General features: G+C 46.6%; 2 protein-coding genes across 3 annotated transcripts in view; one reads left to right on the forward strand and one right to left on the reverse strand.

The window, feature by feature from the left end:
• Window positions 1-4,980: 4,980 nt before the first annotated feature.
• Window positions 4,981-17,357, reverse strand: NUDT2 (nudix hydrolase 2). Of its 2 annotated transcripts, none has more exons than XM_046021680.1 (3): window positions 17,227-17,357; window positions 7,517-7,657; window positions 4,981-5,578 (listed from the first exon to the last, which is right to left on the reverse strand). In XM_046021680.1, exons 2-3 carry the CDS (start codon window positions 7,641-7,643, stop codon window positions 5,262-5,264), a joined length of 444 nt encoding a protein of 147 aa, XP_045877636.1. In that variant the 5' UTR covers window positions 7,644-7,657; window positions 17,227-17,357; the 3' UTR covers window positions 4,981-5,261. The 2 variants fall into 2 exon arrangements, with proteins under 2 accessions (XP_045877636.1, XP_045877637.1); XM_046021681.1 differs by lacking the exon at window positions 17,227-17,357 and adding an exon at window positions 16,054-16,073.
• Window positions 17,358-17,615: 258 nt separating this feature from the next.
• Window positions 17,616-19,574, forward strand: part of KIF24 (kinesin family member 24) — a 78,196-nt gene continuing 76,237 nt past the window's right edge. The window contains exon 1 of the mRNA XM_046022517.1: window positions 17,616-17,720. The gene's annotated coding sequence lies outside the window, so the exon portion shown is untranslated. The remainder of the gene's footprint in view (window positions 17,721-19,574) is intronic.

The following is a 19,574-nucleotide window of genomic DNA, read 5'->3' on the forward strand; positions in this document are numbered from 1 at the left end:
AGGCCCTAGCTCGTCGCCCAACTGGCTTCCTATGGGCCTGCCTGTGACAAATGTTTCCCAAACTTTGGTATATAACACCCAGCTGAGCTCTAAGTTTGTGACCCAAGGGACACTGTGGTCCAGGAAAAAGGCAAGAGGAAAGCTGTCTGAAGATGAGATGTCAGGAGCCAGGATTCCTGGGTCTTCAGGAGATGGTGAGTAAATGAATTAGCTTCCTTCTCCTTTTTGTCAAGAGCATCCACCAATCAGTACTCAGTAATGAACCTCCTGGGGCTCTGGCACCCACCCATAGGCTGTGAAGTGACTATAGAGGCAGAACACCGAGGCTGGGCCCTGAGAGGTTCCCTAAGTGGCTGGAGAGCATGACTCTTACTTGAATGGCCCTCCAGCTTTCTGTGCAAGCTGAAGCCAGTTTAACCAATCTCTTGAGCTTTGGTTTCTGCATGTTTATTTTTATCTTTTTTTTTTTTTTTTTTTTTTTTTTTTTTTTTTGAGGGAGAAAGAGAGAAGAGGAGGGGCAGAGGGAGAGGGGGAGAGAGAATCTTAAGCAAGTTCCATGTCCAGCACAGATCCCAACGTGGTGCTCCATCCCACAACCCTAAGATCATGACCTGAGCTGAAATCAAGTGTAGATGCTTTACCGACTGAGCCACCCGGGCACCCCAGTTTCTTCATCTTTTGAATGGACTTTCTAGGATTCATTGAGATGTGCCTGTAAAAAAATTTTATGCAAAAATTGTATGTAAAAAAATTACATGCAAAAATTTGCAGACAGTAAGTGCTCAGTAAGTGGTAACTCCTGAATTTGGAGAGATGGGGAGGTTAGGGAACAGGGCTGGAAGCTACATCTCCCCTATTCTGGCCCCTTCCATACTTGTCCAGCACCCTATCTCTGCCCCATCCTCTTGTGCATTCCAAATTTATGTCTCCCTGCACATTTGGATGGGAGGACTGTCTCTATTCCATGGGACTTCCAGCACCCTTGTATGGTCAGGATTTCTCATTTGTCTCCCCTGTACTATTGGGCTGGTTGATGGGAACTGATATGTGGGAATGGGAACTCTTCCAGAGGTAATGGAGAGGTTCAGGAAATCTGGGACTGGGGCCTAATGCCCCCATTCTGTGACCCTGTGCACCCTGAGAGTCTACTTTAGTCTCCCTTCGAATACCATATGAATTAGCTGAACCCTACCCATGCCCTCTAAGCCCAAGATGTGAGTTTTCTGAGGGTCTTTGCCCTGTTCCCCAAGATTTGGGTAAAATGTCTCTCACCCTGGGTGGCTCCAGAGAAAGTCTTCTGCTGGTTCCCTCACCAAGTTTCTGGTAGCTTTTCCCCTCCTCAGGTCCAAGGCTAATGGTGACCTCTCCATTCCCTTACCAATTCTAGCCTGGACCATGGCAATGCCCTCCTAACCTTTTCAATTCTGGGACCCTTCAATCTAATCCACATAGAAGCTCAGGAAATCTTCCTGAAATTCAATCAAATCACTTAGGAAAATATCTAAGCTCTGATGTTCAAGGCCTCTAATATCTGAATACTTTTCATACCTCTGTTTCTGTTTACTCACACACACATACTTATGAGTATATTTTGAAAAGCATTTGAAGAAATACTACCTTCTGTTCTGGGAACAGCTGCATGACCCATCCCTGCAAGGCGAGGCCTGCCTGGACCCAGCCTTGAAGAAAACCGCAGTGGCAACTGGGTGATTTCCTTTCCTGCCATTGTCCAGCTCAGTGGGACTTCTGCTGACACCCTCCCTTCTCTGGCACACACCCCAGCTCCCAAGGAAGAACCTGGTTTTTATCTTAAGGCTGGTTATTTACTTCATCATGACCAAGAATCTTTCCAGCGGCTTGAGGGGAAGGGAAAATCCTTTTTTTTTTAAATTTTTAATGCACTTTACCATTTTAATGGATTATAGTGGAAAACAGAGGCTGACCTTTTTTTTATATTGAGATATAATTGCTATAACATTATATTAGTTTCAGGTGTACAGTGTAATCATTGGATATTTCTATGTATTGCAAAGTGATATCATAGTAAGCCCAGTTAACATTCATCACCATACATAGTTACCAAAAAAAATATTTTTCTTGCAATGAAAACATTCAAGATCTACTCTCCTGGCTACGTACAAATACGCAATAGTTTTATTAACAATAGTCACCATGCTGTACATTACATCCCTGTCACTTACTAATTTTATAATTGGAAATTTGTACCTTTTGACTCCTTCACCCATCAGGGTATGGGGGAATTCATGACCTTAAGTGGCAAGCCCTGAGCTTGGCTGGGGTTGGGCTTGGATGAGGAATGGGAAAAGACAGAAGAGGGGGTCCTGTCCCTGAGAATTCCAAGTCTGATGAACAGGAAGAGATTGAGCCTCTGTCCTCTGTATCCTTATGCTGTTTTTCCCTCCTTAGCCCCCCTTTTCCAGCAAGACATGAATTGGGAGAGGAAAGGAAAGGGAGGGGGGTAAACGGGGAGTAAGGCACAGAGCTGATCCCACTGGGTACCTACAGCACAACCTGGAGGGGGCAGCAGCGGGCCTGACACAGCCCTCCTCTAAAAAGGGAAGGGACAGGTTGGGCCACAATCTGGACCAATAAAGATGTAAGCCTCTGCTCCCCAAACATGGGGGCCCCACTTGGTGGGGGTCTCATACCTGCAGAAGTATTTCAGTTGAAATTCTGCCACCAAAACTACCATTATAACTTCATTCCTTTGGGTCTTCAATTCAGCAAACACGTGCATACCGTGGGAGTGTCAGGTAGTGTGTCTGGGAGTCAAGAGGGCATTTGAGTTTTCCAGAGCGCGCCCTGGTGAAGATAAGTCTGGTAAATGCTTCTTCACCCTCAGGTGGTGGAGGCGGCATATTGGGGAAAACAAGTGGAGCTCCAAGAGGAGCCTCTTCAGGTGTAGGTGGGGAAGCAGGATGGTATTTACAGCCTGGGAGGTGATTAGGGAAGGCTTCCAGGAGGACATGCTCTGGAGCTTGGAGGGCTTGGGATGGAAGGGAAACCGTGGTCTCGGTCCCGCATCTCTGGGTGAGCCGGCCAGAAGCAAGGTGGCGGTGCTGCCAGAGCCCAGTCAGCTGGCTCGTCCGGCTCAGTTCCACTTTCCCGCCTCACCCACCTCCCGCAACAGGTCCTGGTCCCACCCGGCTGGGAGTCCTTCCTGCAGAGACGAGACGAATGTAATTTATGGGCCTCCCCTCACCAAGGTAAGTGTGCTTTATTTATTTTTTTTAAAGACTGTATTTATTTGACAGAGAGAGAGACAGCAAGAGAGGGAACACAAGCATGGGGGAGGTGGTGGTGGGGGGTAGGAGAGGGAGAAGCAGACTCCCTGAGCTGAGCAGGGAGCGTGATGAGGGCTGGATCCCAGGACCATGACCTGAGCCGAAGGCAGACGCTTAATGACTGAGCCACCCAGGTGCCCCTATTTTATTTTTTAAAAGGTTTTATTTATTTATTCGACACAGCACAAATAGGGGGAGCAGCAGGCAAAGGGAGAGGGAGAAGCAGGCTCCTCTCTGAGTGGGGAGCCTGATATGAGGCTTGACCTCAGGACCCTGGGATCCTGACCAAGCCGAAGGCAGATGCATAACCAACTGAGCCACCCATGCGCCCTGCCCTCTACCTTTTTAAGCCTCAATTTCCCCAGTTATAAAAAATGAGCAGCAAAATTAGGTCATTTTCCAGGTCCCTTCCAACTCTGACGTATAAGGTTTTAGCATCTTGAGCTTCAACAGCCTCCCATGCTGAGAGCATGGGGCTGGCCAGCCCTTGTTAGGAGGCAGCTAGCCTGTGGTTTGGCACCACTGCCCAGCCGGCATTTATTAAATCAGTGGGATGTGGTCCCTGCTGGCCTGGAAAGAGAACATTAAGCTCCAAAAACTTCCTGCAGCAGGCCTTCTTCAGAGAGCACTGTTCAGAGGATTGAGGAACAAAACCATTCAGGTCCTTGGCGGTGCTCCAAGATCCTGTTCGCTAGTATTTTTGCCCTGTCTGCACGGAGAACCAGTGACTGAAAACATCTGGAAGCCTTTTAAAGACTTGGGTGACTTCTCCCTCCTTCCTTCAGGGGTGGCTGTTCTCAACCTTGGTAATCCAAGTTGACCTTCGCCAATGCCCTTTTGCATCCAACATTCTGCACTTCACTAGGCAACAACGCTCTAATAAAATCCACATGAATCCCTCTGCTAACAGCTCCTGGAAGAGCTGGAGGGTCTCACACCTGCCCTGCATTCCTTGAGCCCTAGTAGCAAGGGAAAACAGGGCTGAGACCAGCTCTTGCTCCCCCGGGTCTTACAGTGGAATTGGAGAAAGGGAGTAGGTAGGAAGAGAGAAATGTCGGTGATGAGAGCTTGCTAGGGGTGGAAAAGGAAGCTGCAGGCCAGGAGTGCCCAGGTGGAGTGACAGGGCTGCTGGGTAGCCTAGCAGAGTCCCTCAGGCCTGGGCATACCTCTTGCTGATGACCTCAGTCATGGTGACCAGGTCCATGATGACCCTGGGAGACAGGACTGGGCTGAAAATTTGGGGTCCATGTGTCATGGGCCCAGTGGTCCAGAGTCATCTCTCCCTCTTGTGACCTGGGATATGTCGCAAATTCCTTGGGTCTCTATTTTAGGAAGTGCCTACTGAGTACCCACAACATACGTGCCTGGTGCTGGAGAGAGGATGCATCAGAGTAGAACACACCCAGCTCCTGCAATCTGGCCCCACTCATTTGTATATCCTGTCCGACTACAGGCCACAAAGTTGCAGGGACACTGGCGGGCTAGGGTCAGAGTGCTTGGATTCCACAGGCAGGAGAACCACCCTGGCAGTGTTTGCTTGATCCTCCCTGACTTCTTCCATTAGCTTCTCTGGGGCACAGTGTGTGGACACAGGATTCCTGCTGGCTAAGGTCAGAGCTCCATTTCACTCTTTCTCCCCACCACAGGCAAGAGTCCAAGAAATAAAGACAACAGGTGAGAGGGACAGATAAGCTGCCTGAAGTTTATTTATAAAATACAAGAACGCATTATAGCGCCTAGACTTTTTTCTTTTTTTAAACTTCTCATTTGCCTTCTTTGCACCCAGCTGAGGCTTTTGTTTGCTCTCCTCTGAGAGTTCTCAGCTGATTTTACTCAGCGATCTGTTCTTTGCTACACTGAGCCCAAGACCCACACAACCTTCCCCAGAGCTGATAGTGTTCATCTCGGGAGGCCCTCAAGGATCCTCCTGAGGTAAATGACTCGGCTCTGGTCAGCTCAGGATGCTGTGGAGCAGAGAAACCGGTGTCCTTCTTGGAGGGCTGCCTTCATCTCCTTGAACTGAGCCAACTGGCAGGCCTCGTCCAGCCCCAACCAGCGGTAGGCTTGGTGCTCTCGGGAGAGTCGGATCTCCACATTATAGTCCTTCACCTCGGCCAGCCAGTAGATGACCGTTTTCGGCTTCTCCCAGGCCACATATCTGAGCTCCCTTCTGAAGCCCTCAATGATTGTCAGCTGGTCTGCCGCTATGCCCGCTTCCTCCTGAGTCTCCCGCAAGGCTGTTTCCAAGTCATTCTCTCCTGGTTCCACATGGCCTGGTTAGGAAACAAGAGGAAAAGGAGCAAGAGATAATCTTCAGCAAAGGTGGAATTTTCAGGTCTGATGATTTAAAGATGGGGTCTTTGTTGACTTTTCTAGATGTTGCTAGGCTAAAGGGGGCCTAGAGATGGGCGATATCCTAACACGCCCAGGAGTGGGGCACAGAGCGGGTAGTGTCTGGACAATTCCTCCTCTGCACCCCATCTTCTCTGCAGAGAGTTAAACAGACCATGTGTTTGGCAAGTCTGGTCTAGAAGATGGCTCTTCAGTGGTGAGAGAGATGGCCTCCCTCAGACCTTCGCTTTCTTATCCTTTGGAGCTCTCATCCCATGTTCTCAGGGAGACCTTTCCCCTGGAGACCTTAAATTGATTTTCTGAAGGAGGAGCAGCCCCTTCTTGGCAGACAGAAGTTGGCCGAAGAGGGAGCACTTTGCCTACAATCTGCAGTGAGGACTTAACACTGTCTTAGTTGGTCCCCGAAGTCCCAGGGCCAACAGACAGGCTCCAAGCCCTGCACTGCGGCACCGGCAGCTGTTTCCAAGTAGCTATCAAGGCTTTTCCAAATTGTTTTCATCTTTGTAACTGAGCAAGGCCAGATTCCAGTTTCACAGGGAAATTCCTGATGGGAACTCAGACTAAGGACACAAGCTGAGAGCCAGTTCTAAGAAAATTTGTTGGCAAGACCCAAACCCAAGGAGACAGCTGCCAGGAAACTGTTCTAGGAGAGCCTGAAGCTCTGCAGACTGGGAGCAGCCCACAGTTTTGCCTCTAGGCCCTCCCTGCAAATTCTCAGCCTGCCTGAAGGGGCCAAGAAGGACAGGGAGGGGTCTGGCAGCATCTGTCAACACATGGTTCCAGTGAGTTCTGGGGGCCTCCTGGTTCAGGAGCTCCTGGGGAGCAGGAATTGTTAGCTCTTCCCTTCTTGGTTCAGGGACAGGCCTATATCCTAGCTCTCCTCCTTCTCAGGGTTCTCATAGCAGTGCCCTGAGCCAGAGGGGCTGCTGTAAAGCTCCCACAGAAAGCAACCAGGAGTCAGGACTTAAAAACCTAACCTAGTTCCTGGCTTCTGGGGAATTTTCTCTGTACAGCACCTCATGTAGTGGTGTGCACAAAGCCAGGAAGGTACTGCATGGGGGGCGGGGAGAAAGGGGTTTTGGTGGGGAGAGGTGACACTGATCCTGACGCCCCATCTGCCCTCAGAAATGTGCGGATTCTGTGAACATGCCCTTCCCAACAGCATCTGTGCTCCATTCTACCCAGCAGTGTGAACTTGATAACCTCTTTCCAGGCCCAAGCAGGACAAAATCTAGAGAGGTCCTTTGAAATCTTTCAGTGAGAGGCACTATGCAATATGACTTTGGCGATCAGGAGACAAGTGTGAACAATCCTATTCATAGTATTTGTGACACTTCTGGCCCTCTCTTTCACCTTATTTCTCTTTAGTAAAACGCAAATGTGCAAAGTCTATTTCCTGTTCCCCTTTCCTTATTTTCCTCCAATGCTGGATCCTTGTTCACCCCTCTCCCACGGCACTCCCCTTTAGAGTCCTGCTCCCTTCTCAATGGCTTGCTCATTCCGGGCTCCTGACCTGTAATCCAGTAATGACTTGACCCCAAGGTCAAGGCCTTTTCTCCTACCCAGCCATTTACCACAAAGGCTGCACTCCAGTGAAACACACACACACACACACACACACACACACACACACACACGTATATGCGTATATGCTGCCTCTGCCCGGGGATTCAGAGTTGTATTTCCAGTTATGACCTGGCATGGAGACCATGTATGTCAGAAAGGATCAAAAGCTCCTGCCCACCCTATCCCCTCCTCTTGCACAGTCACTGGGATGTAAGCTTTATGGAGGGCCTGACAGGGTAGCTTTCCAAGCAATGCTTGGCACTTTCTTGAAAGCCAACCCCTCTGCCTTGCACCTTTGGGAGGAGTCCAGTGATGAATGCCATTTGATGCCTGCAGCAGTAGAAACTCAATTGCAGGTTTGTCCACTGTGGGAATGAGGCATCTTCGGAAGATGATCAAGCCACACGCTCTCAAGGCCATGGTCTATCTGAGGACTTAAAGAAGAAGATGGGAGACATTAGGAGGTTACACAAAACAGGAAGATCAGGGCACCTGGGTGGCTCAGTGGGTTGAGCCTCTGCCTTTGGCTCGGGTCGTGATCTCAGGGCCCTAGGACCAAGCTCTGTATCAGGCTCCCCACTCAGTGGGTAGCCTGCTTCCCCCTCTCTCTCTGCCTGCCTCTCTGCCTGCTTGTGATCTCTCTCTGTCATATAAATAAAATCTTTAAAAGCAAAACAAAACAAAACAAAACCAAGGAGGATCCATCCTGGAGGCAGCCTCTGGTGCTGGGGAGTAGCACAGATCAGCTAATGGTGACCTCATCAACTACAGAAAAAGGCAGCATTCCAAGGACCAGTGTGGGGAAACCAGGAATCAGGGACTGATTTGAGTGATGGTAGGACCCTGCCCTCTACTGCTCAGGGCTGATGAGTGTGTCTTAGGAGACCAGAGGTCCTCGGAGGCAAACCCACTGAACCTGGAGAGATGCTGGGAATGGGTGAGATGAAGAACGTCATCCTCAAACCCATGGTCCCATTTCCCTCAGCCTCCAGCCTGAGTCTAAGGGACAGAGACTCCAACGATGGGGTTTCTGATGGCTTGAGGGGTCACTTAGGAAAGGGAGCTTGGTGTACTAAAAACACTTTCGTTATTGATTTTTTAGTCTTTTATCCATGTTTTAGAATGTTATACATTCACATGATACAAAATTCAAAGTACAAAAAAGCACACACAGTAGTAAGTCTCTTTACCACCCAGTGAGAAGCACACTAGCATAGCGGTCAAGAGTGTGACTCTGCAACCTAGGCTTAAGTTCTGACTTTGCCACTTACTCACTGTGTGATTAGCTCCTAAGCCTGTTTCCTCTGCTGTGAGACATGATAGTAACAGTTCTACCTGAAAGGGTTGCTGTGAGGATCACATGACTTAAATTTTGTAAAGTTAAGTTGTAAAGTTAAGTTTTGTAAAGCTTTCGAACAGTGCCTGGCTTCTAATAAGCACCCAGTAGGTTTCAATAGGCATAGGAAAATGTCTGGAAGGATACACATCATTAACAGTATTTTCTGGAGGATGAGATTATGGCAAGACTTTCACTTGCTAGTCCCTATACTCCATATTGTTTGGAAGTTCACAGAGAACATTTATTAATTTTACAATCAGCAATTCAGTAAAGACCGAAATTTTTTAGTCTTTTTCATTTTAGTTACTTTTTGTTTTTTAAAGATTTTATTTATTTGAGAGAGAGATAGCGAGAGAGCACGAGCAGAGGGAGAGGGAGAAGCAAGCTCCCTGTGAGCAGAGAGCCCGATATGGGACTCGATCCCAGGACACTGAGATCATGACCTGAGCTGAAGGCGGATGCTTAACCGACTGAGCCACCCAGGTGACTCTTTCACATCCAGTGAGAAGTGGTTACTTCTTTCCATTTCAGTTACTTTTCTTTCCACTTCAGAAAAGACCACCACCACCACCAAAAGACAGAAAGGGAGAAGAGTAGGAATATCTGCAGCAGTGAAAAAACAATGCATCATCTGAAGGGGGCATGTCATCAAGGTAACAAAGAATATGGAAGATCTCTTATGTAAGCCTTGCTAAAGAAAATGTCATTGGTTCAGTCAACAAGTATTTATTGAGTACTGACTATGTAATAAGTACTGTGCTAGGCCTTTGCTCTTAAGCAGTTTATATTCTAATGGAAGAGACAGATTTTTAATAAAGATTTATTTATTATTTGAGAGAGAGCGAGCGTGTGCTGAGCTAGCAGGGGGTAGGAAGGGGGAAGAATCTTAAGCAGATGCCATGCTGAGCTCAGATCACATCCTGGGGCTTGATCCCACAACCCTGAGATCATGACCTAAGCTGAAACCAAGAGTTGGACACTTAACCAACTGCACCACCCAGGTGCCCTGGAAGAGGCAGATTTTAATAAAATAATTAAGCAGATTAAAAAATAATCGCCAATAAGGAATGTGCTACAAAGGAAAAATGTGCGATTGGTAACCTGACCTTGTCTGAGGGATCAAGGAAGGCTTCCTGGAATAAGAGATTTTTGAGCAGAGAAGTAAGGATGAATAAAAGATAAGTTGGCAATGGGAAGGAGGGAGAAAGTGTGTCCCAGGTGGAGGGGACAGTATGGGCAAAGGCCCCGAGGTGGGATGGCAAGGCTGAAAGAAAATCAGGTGTCTCAAATGTAGCAGAAGCCTAGGACAGTGGGCCAGGCAGGAAAAGATTCAAATCAGTTGGGCCTCACCTGCAAGATTCGAAGGCCAAAGAGGCACTGGTGGACAGATAGCAGAGCTGATGCACGGCTAGAGCTGGAGGTGATTGTCTCCATGGCTCCCTTGCTGTTTTTCTTTTTTTTTTTTTTTTTTTTTTTCCCTTGCTGTTTTTCAATCAAGATGAGCCTGGGGGCCCCTGGGTGGCTCCGTTGGTTGAGCATCTGCCTTCTGCTCAGGTCATGGTCCAGGGTCCGGGGGGAAAAATCCCTCAGCAGGGAGCCTACTTCTCACTCTCTGACCCTCCCTCCTGCTCTCTCACTCTCTCTCTCTCAAATAAATAAAATCTTTTTTAAAAATAAGGTAGAGGGGCGCCTGGGTGGCTCAGTGGGTTAAAGCCTCTGCCTTCAGCTCAGGTCATGGTCCCAGAGTCCTGGGATCGAGCCCCACATCGGGCTCTCTGCTCTGCGGGGAGCCTGCTTCCTCCTCTCTCTCTCTGCCTGCCTCTCTGCCTAGTTGTGATTTCTCTCTGTCAAATAAATAAAAAATATTAAAAAAAAAAAATAAGGTAGAGGGGCACCTGGGTGGCTCAGTGGGTTAAAGCCTCTGCCTTCGGCTCAGGTCATGATCCCAGGGTCCTGGGATCGAGCCCCACATCAGGCTCTCTGCCTGGCAGGGAGCCTGCTTCCTCCTCTCTCTTTGCCTGCCTCTCTGCCTACTTGTGATCTCTGTCTGTCAAATAAATAAATAAATTCTTAAAAAAAAAAATAAGGTAGAGCCAAATGTGCTGCTTTTAAAAGATTTTCAGATATACTTTCAGACAAGTGAAAAAAGTTTGGTTCAGCGTAAAATGTATAACACAATCCTGTTTAAAAATTCACATGTAAATTGGTAACAGGCCTTTTAAAAAATGTATTTATTTATTTATTTATTTGAGAGAGCGAAAGAGAGAGCATGTAAGCCTGAGCAAGGAGGGGAGGGGAGAGGAAGCAGACTCCCCACTGAGCAGGGAGCCCCACGTGGGGCTCAATCCTAGGACCCTGAGATCATGACCTGAGTGGAAGGCAGACACTTAACCGACTGAGCCACCCAGATGCCCTAGTAGCAGGCTTTTTAAAACATTATATTCTAGTTTCCTGGTCTCCCTATTTATGCCAAGAACTTTCCCCATTCTGGAAACCAGAAAGCAGCACCCTGTCACCACAGAACTGGCAGACAGAGATTTCAAATTACTGGTTCTGGTTCAGGTAAAAACAGGTCCCTGATCCCCTGCCCTCCTATCAAAATGCTCATTAAGTATTAGCAAGTTCCAGATGAGGCGAACATTGTTCCTGCTTTGTGTAGAGTCTCATGGAATGAATGCTGGAATCCCTAGATAAGCTTAGGGGTCTAAGACTAGAGGGCAGTGCCCTGCCTGGGACAGGAAGCCCCAGAGCTGTACACCATTGCCATCACCCATACACCATGGGGAAACAAAAATACCTGGATGGGGGACCAAGAAAAACAGGCCTGAGGGGTGGCTATGTGGAACCACTGGAAAGAGGGGAGCAGGCCAATATTTTCCCATGAGGGGAGAACCTTAGGGTAGTGACAAGGGCATATTTAGCAAAAATGTATCTCAGTAGGTACCAATGCATAGGGATAACCACATCTAAGAACCAGACGAACCAATAGTTCGTCTCAATGGAACCAGAAGAGCTAGAATCATGAGCTAGGATCAGATGTCCACTTTCTCTCTATGCTGAGGACCCATGGAGAGGACAGCTGTTCTAGAAAGGCAAAACTCCTATCTACCCTTTGGCTTGAGCCAGCTGTTCTTTAGAATCTCTCCCCTTCCCCCATACACATTAGTTCCTACTCATGTTTTCAAAAGCAGCACAGAAGAAAGCTCTTTTGTGAAGCTTTTTGGCTTCTAATCATTCCATCTTCTGGGCCTTTAACATGGCTTGAATAAACTTCTGCAGGCTTTGATCGGAGTAGAACACTATGAGAAAATTAAAGAGTTAGTGTAGGGATTAGATCTTGTGCAGTTATGGAAGTTGATGGAGAAATCCATGCAAATCTGTCACCTCTGCACCTGAAGTGCAGAGGCTGAAGTCTCTATATTTCAGCAAGGCCAGCAAGGGGGAAGGGAGGCTGGATGCGAAGTGGAGGAGAGCAAGGAAACTGGAATTTGTGAAGACAAACCAGATCCTATGAAGACAAGTAGAACTCCTGAGGACAAACCAAAACCTGTGACTTCCTTTGACCATCTCCTAGCTCATTAGCGTGGGTAACTTCAAGGAGCTGGAGCCCTTTGCCATACAGCTAAATGTTCATCTGGCCCATCACCCGGATTATCTGCAGGAGGAGATTCAGCTGGAGTTGCGGAGCTGCAGGCCTGGGTGCTTTACCTGTCACCAATAAGGTGAACCAGCCCATCAGCATCCAAAGGGAGGCACTGCACATGCTTGGTATCCTGTTCTGTCCTTCACAGTGTGCTGGCTGCTACTTCACTTCAGCTTTCCAAATCTTGCACACAATTTTCCCGAGGTTGACCCTAACTTGGAACCCTATAGGAAGGGAATCCTGGGAAACACAGTTCCAGCTTAGCCAAGTGGACACAGTACAAAGCCAGCACAAGCCCAATACCTAGTCTGGTAAGTCTCAGTCTGTACCTTTGGCAGGGAAGAGCCAGACTACGCACTCTGTCTCCTTGGGACCCAGCACAGCAGCTTGCAACAGATGTTCATGGACTCAACAGAACACTCTCCCCACATCCCACTCAAACAAATGCTCAGGGTACGTTCTGGGATTTTGGGAAACAGCCCAGTGTTTTCCTGAAGAGTGCCATTTACATAAAAGTCAATGGAGCTATTGTTGTAGGTTTTCTGTTTTTCTGGAGACCAACGAGTGAAACTGTCCTGGGGTTTGAAAGGAGCCAGCTTATAGAGAAACACACACATACACACACACAGACACACATCACGCACGCTCCAAGTGGATTCAAACCTCAGGGGGTTAAAGAACACAGCATCCAATATGCAAATGTGCTTGCAGCCAGGATTGCAGAGATGAGAACTCCAGGCTGACAGCAGGCAATTCACACTTCAGAAAAGTGGCAAAGTGCCTTAGGTGGTTAAAAAAAAAAACAACAACCCTGAACAAAAAAACTCCTCAATGTCATCAGAAGGTTCCAGAAGCTAAGGAAAAGTGCTCTTGCCTTTCTCTAAATATACATTTCCCTTACAGCTTAGGAGATTCAGAACCTAGGTGCCAAAAAATAATTCACAGATAAATGGCTGTACTGATATGTTGTGTTCCAGTGTTTTCATCAAATTAATCAGTGTGCAACTGCAAGCATAGCTCAGCCCCCAAAGCCCTCACAAATATACCTTTAGATACAGAACGACCTCCCCAAATCCTCTCAGTATGTTCCTTATAATCTAAAATCCCTTTTGCAGAAATGGTTTCACGTCACCATGTTATCAATGAAGCGTCCCCACTGGGACAGCTACACTGTGCCAGGTTCTTCACCTGTGTATTTTAAATGCTCAAGACAAATCTTCATCATAAGCAGGATCGTCTCCAGTTTTGGATGAGGAAACTAGGACTCAAAAAGGTTAAAATACTAACCCAAGAGCACAGCCGGCCTGTGAATGGCAAGATTTGAATCCAAGTAAGCCTAACTTCAAAGTGTATATTTTTCCCCCTTCCTCAGTTCTGCTTAAGGTGAAAACGCAGACCTTAGGGCACAAATGGTCCGGAGAGAGGACATGCAAATAATTTATAAAATTATTTCCAGTTCTAAAAATTCCCACTCTTTGATTTATATTTGCATTGAGGATTTTTAAGGTACCTGGCTGGAATCCTTTCCATAGGACCGGTTTTAGTTGGGGCAGAGGAAGGAGGGAGGGTGTGTAGGTGAAGGTCCTGGTGACCAGAGTTGACCCTGGAGAGGTAAAGTATAGCCTGAGGCCCCGAAACTTTGCCTATCTGATAAGAGAGTCTCTGCGTCCTCTGCTTTTTCTCTGGGAAGAAGGAACCTCTATCACATGTTCAAAACCATATCAGGTAGCCTGGGGGTTCCAGTGTTGGGAATACCTTTAAATGCCAGCCTTGGACAAGCACACAAGCAACTAATTTAGCGTGCTGGTATCCAGGAAAGTTGCCCAGGCCACTCCACCATGAGGAGGAAGGCCAACTCTGCCTGCCTACAAACAAGCAGCTCTGACTGCTCGGTTTTCCGAAACCTCTCTTCCCACATAATGGCCTTTTCTGATTCTCCAACTCCCTCCCTTGCAAAGGATTGAACAGAAATGAGGTGCCCATCTGTGAATAAAGCTCCTTCTTATAAAAACAACAAAAAGAGAAAAAGAAAAAAGAAAAGGAGAAAGCTCCTAACTACTGTGAATAAACTGAAACAAAGAAAATGCCTTCTCAATTGGACCTTTTCCTGGACATCTGCCACTCTCTTTTCTCATAGAAACCAACCTGCTGAGTCATCTTGCTATCTTTACTATTTGGCTGAAGGCAGAAACAGGAGATTTCACCTGTAATGGCATAAATATTGGCTTCTAGGATGAGGCCAAAGTCAGACAAGGTTGGAACAGAAATCATTCCTCATAAAGGGGATCTGTTAAGTGGCCTATTAGTGCCATCTGCTGTACAATTCTAGAAAGCAAACATGGGGAATTCTAATATTAGAGCCTGAAGGGATTTACTTACTCATCTAATATCTGTTGAGTGTGTCCCACTTGACAAGCAGTGTGACAGGATTGAAAAGTAGATATGAAGCTATTATAAAGCCCCAGCTTTCTAAGGGTTCACAGCCTCATGAAAGTGGAAGGGACTTAGACAAGTTGCCAGTTTATTTTGAGCTCCATAGGGGTATGTGTAAGATGGAAAGGAAGCAAAAAAAAAGTGACTATCTTTGGGTCAAGGGGGCACCCCATAAGGATCCTGATGGATGGCTAGGAATTCACCAGGCAGAATAAAGGTGCAGGCAAGGGGCATTCCAAGCAAAGGGAGGAGTGTGGGCAAAGACCCTTAAGAACAAAATGACATTCCAAAGATAAGTTTAGTTTATATTCTTTGGCGATGAGGAGTAGCTTTTGACTGGTTTTAGGCAGGGCTGGCAATATGGTCAGACTGACATTTTACAAAAATATTCTGGCTCAGTTGTTAAGCATCTGCCTTCAGCTCAGGTCATGATCCCGGGGTCCTGGAATCAAGCTCCGCATCAAGCCCCACATCGGGCTCCCTGCTTGGCGGGAGGCCTGCTTCTCCCTCTCCCACTCCCTCTACTTCTGTTCCCTCTTTCAGTGTGTATCTCTCTCTGTGTCAAATAAATAATAAAAATAAAATCTTAAAAAAAAAAAGACATTCGGGCAGCAGGGAAGGTGGAGAATAAATTAGAAGATTGCAGGCAGGAAGACAAACTAACAAGCTTGTTGACAACAGTCCAGATGACAAATAATACAAAGTTAAATTAAGGCAGAGACCCAGAGAAAGGAGAGGAAGGATGAATTTAAGAGCTATCTCAAAGAGAAAACTAACAGTATCTAATGTTTCATTGTCCAAGGAAGAGGGGCGGGGGAGGGGGAGGGAGAGAGAAAGAAAGAGGGAGAGGTTGTTTGGTTTGGGTGACTAGAGAAGTTGGTGGAATAGGGAGTATAAAGTAAGCTAATGATTTGTTTGGGAAAAGATGAATTTGAAGTGCTGTTGACTACCCACAAGGTAAATGAAAGGATGGAATTATGCTCAGGGATCATCTCATTCCATCTCTTTATTTCCAAAGGTGAAAATTAACCACTGGAGTAAGATTTTGCTCCCACCATAGATACCTCTGCAAGTCACCTCCCTCCACTTGGGTAGTCTGCCTGTGCATCTGGTATTCAAAGGATTTTATCCTCCTTCAGAGAGTAAAAACATGGAAAAGTATGGCTAGCTTTGCAGTGAGAAAGACCCAGCTCCCTAATTCAACAGTTATATTACTTTAAGCAAAATACTTCTCTAAGGCTCATTCTCCTCATCTGTAAAATGAGGGTAACTTCTACTTTACATGATTGTTGTAGAGTTTAAAATAAAAAAAAACATACATAGGATCTGACATATCAGAAGTACAGAGCATATATTAGTCACTTACACCCCTGTTATCATCAAAGGTCATCAGAAAGCTTCTGGCATGCTCTTACCTTCTATTGATAGCTGAATCAAGAAATGGCTTTTCATATTTCCAGCAAAACTGCTCACCACACCATTATATTCCTTATGCATAAAATACTACAAGATAAATTTCAATATAAGTACTAGGAAGAAATTCCACTCTTTTGAAAAATGGTTTGCCTTTATTATTTCTCTGACAAGTTTTGAGCTAAATTGGGTACTTGCAGTTAAGTCTACTGGCCTTGTGAGCTAGTATATTTGTTTGTTTCTATTATGAAGGTAATAGGTACCATTTTTTGAGGCATTGTGCCACGTGCTTTACTTTCATTATTTTACTTAATTTTCACAACAACCTTTTGAGTCTTTAACACGATTTTGCAAAAGAGGAAAAAGGAAAGCAGCTCTGCCTGACTTCCAACATCATTGCTTTTAACCTCGACGCTGTATTAGTGTTTTACATTGGCTATTTCATTGCATTCAGTTTATTTTCTCTCTCTCCCTCTCTCCTTTCTTTCAGAGATACAATAACAAATACATAGGTGCCAAACCAGGCCACAGCAAAGGAAAAGTAAGTTTTGTTTTAGGTGGTGGGACATTCGTGTGATTTTTCTTTTTTAACTACTGCTATAATTGCCAAGATATTATCAGTTCAACAGATGAAGCCATTAGAACATACAAAATCTCGGGGCGCCTGGGTGGCTCAGTGGGTTAAAGCCTCTGCCTTTGGCTCAGGTCATGATCCCAGGGTCTTGGGATCGAGACCCCCATCGGGCTCTCTGTTCAGCAGGGAGCCTGCTTCCTCCTCTCTCTCTACTTGTGATTCAAGTAAATAAAATCTTAAAAAAAAAAAGAACATACAAAATCGCTTCTGGAAAGCAGACAGGGTATAAAAGGTAACAACAAAGTGAAACAGGCCGCCGGTGGCTAAACTCGGAACTCTGGAATTCCGAGGTCCCACCCCTTCACCATCAGCAAGCGGGCCAGGAAGCTCAGAGCCACAGAACCCTCCCCTTTCCCTGTGCACAGAAGAAAACTAAGGTCCTGCGAGGGGCCTGGCCTGCCCACGCCTCAGTGACAGCCTGGTGCGTCCACCCTTGACGGTGCAGCGACGGGAAATTATCCAGTTGCAGACTCCCATCGCTCCAACGCTCAGTTCCTCCGTGGAGAAGAACACCCAAAAGGCCCTCTCTAAGACTACTCACCCAAAGCCCAGGGCCGCAGGAGGCAGGTCTTGAACAGAAAGGGGGAAGTACGACGACCAATCCCGAAGGTTCGGTTGCGCTTAGAGCGACCAACAGGATAGGGCAGAAGGCCCCTCCACCCGCCTCAAAGATGCCATACTTTCACTTGGAACTCGCGAGATCTTCACTCAAGCGGTTCGATTGGTTGAAAGACGCAGTTAGAGAGTTACGCCCCTGCTTCCTCGGATCTCTGATTGGTCTTCTGGAGAAGAAGGACTCGCACGTAAAGGAGTTTCCTCGGTGCCCATTGGTGGATGAGGCGGGGCTGCTGGCGCGCGGGCGCCGGCGCGGGCTTTCGAACCCGCGCTTGGTGGCGTTACCATGGGGATGCAGCCAGGCCGGCGCCTCAAAAGCTGGTGAGTTGACAGCACGCCTGCCAACTTGGGGCTCTCCTGTCGGCATTGTCTTCTGTCCTCAGACAGGGTTGACCGAGGGGAAACTGCGAAGCCACTGAGGTGAGAAATGGTGGGAAGAACCGGGGAGGAGTGGGGGTAGGCCTCTGCCCCGCGGGAAAGGGCACTCTGGACGCCTAACGAGCGCGAGAGGAGGCGGCGGTTGCAATGAAACCGGGGTTTGGCCTCGCCTGGTTGTTCGAATGCTCACCTACTTTCCTACCCTTCATCTCCTTATCTCTGCCTTTTCTTCAGTGATTCTCTCTAGTGCTACTTCTCCCATGAAGCCTTTCTGAGTCTCGAAATCTTGCCTTTGAGCCGATGGCCCTGAGTGGAACCTTTCTTAGAGCACTTCTCTTTGGCCTTGGGTTATTTGTGTACTTCCGTGAGCCCCATTCTCCTCGTTCCTCCCTTATCATTTGGTAAGGTCTTTGAGGCAGAGCGACGTCTTTCATTCCCAGTGTCTTCACACAGAGTTTTCAGGAAATTTTTGTTGAGTTGAATTTAATTCACCAGAAATAGATTGGATTCCTCTCTGTGCACTGCCCTGTTTTCCCTCCCATTTAGAGGGTTATTGTTGTTGTTGTTGTTGTTGTTGTTATTTTTATGGGAATAGAGGGAGGGTACCCTAATCTCATATTCGGAAGGGCCAGAAAGTCCACCGTGGGCCTTTCCACTGTTTGTGAAAAGGAAAATCTTTTTGGAATGCTTGCTACAACTCTTCTGGCATTGTGGCTTTTAGACTTAATATCCCAGTGCTTTTAGTAAACTCCTTAATGAATCTTTGCTTAAAACAAACCATTCTGTTGTTGCTGAATGCCAGGAGTATCTCAGTTTCTTTAGTGACCCACAGCTATTGTCACATTTTAAGAGTGCTGTGAAACGGTTTTGAAGCATTTTCTCCTTTGTATTCTCCTTGTAGTCTCTGTGCTTCAGATGCATGTAACAGCTGCTCTGGTAACTATCCGTTGGTCAGCTGTCTGTGATAGAAGTGCATTGCCAAGGCTATCGTTTTGTCAACTCATGAGACTATATATGGCCAGTCTGGATTGTTGATGATTCTCATGTGAAATTCGTAGCTCAGTGATGTTTTTAACAAAAGGATTGGAAAAGTCAGGTATAGCAGCTATGTTATTATCTTCTTATAAAAGTTTGACCGCAACCATATAGCTAAACTGCAGATCTGTGTCATGTAATCGAAATTGGATTGAAGATTCAGGGTTTGTCTTTGGCTCTGTCTCTATTCACTTACTGTGGCTGGCTTTGCAAGTCATTTAGCCCTTTTAGACATCACTTTTTCCAGCACAAAGTGTTGAATTAGATTAGAATTCCTGTGGCTCTATCAACTTAGTCAAGCAACTGGTTATTTTTTAAAATTCCAGTATGGTTATTACACAGTATTATTAGTTTCAGATGTACAATATACTGGTTGAACAATTCTCTACATTACTCAGTGCTCATAAGTATTCTCTTAATCCCCTTCACCTGTTCACCCATTCCACCCACCCACCTCCCCTCTGGTAACTATCAGTTTATTTTCTGTATCTAAGAGTCTGTTTTTGGTTTGTCTCTTTTCTTTGTCCATTTGTTTCTTAAGTTCCACATATGGGTGAAGTGAGATAGTATTTGTCTTTCTCTGACTTCTTTCTTTCTTTCTTTTTTTAAAGATTTTATTTATTTATTTGACAGACATAGTGAGAGAGGGAGAAGCAGCCTTTCCGTCGAGCAGGGAGCCCAATTGGGGGCTCGATCCCAGAACCCGGGATCACGACCTGAGCCAAAGGCAGATCTATCGACTGAGCCATCCAGGCGCCCCTATCCGACTTATTTCACTTAGCTTTTTACCCTCTAGATCCATCCATGCTGTTGCAAAATGGCAAGATTTCATTTTTTATGGCTTCATAATATTCCATTGTA

The sequence above is a fragment of the Meles meles genome, chromosome 11, assembly GCF_922984935.1.
Source record: "Meles meles chromosome 11, mMelMel3.1 paternal haplotype, whole genome shotgun sequence".
NCBI classification, from domain to species: Eukaryota; Metazoa; Chordata; class Mammalia; order Carnivora; family Mustelidae; genus Meles; species Meles meles.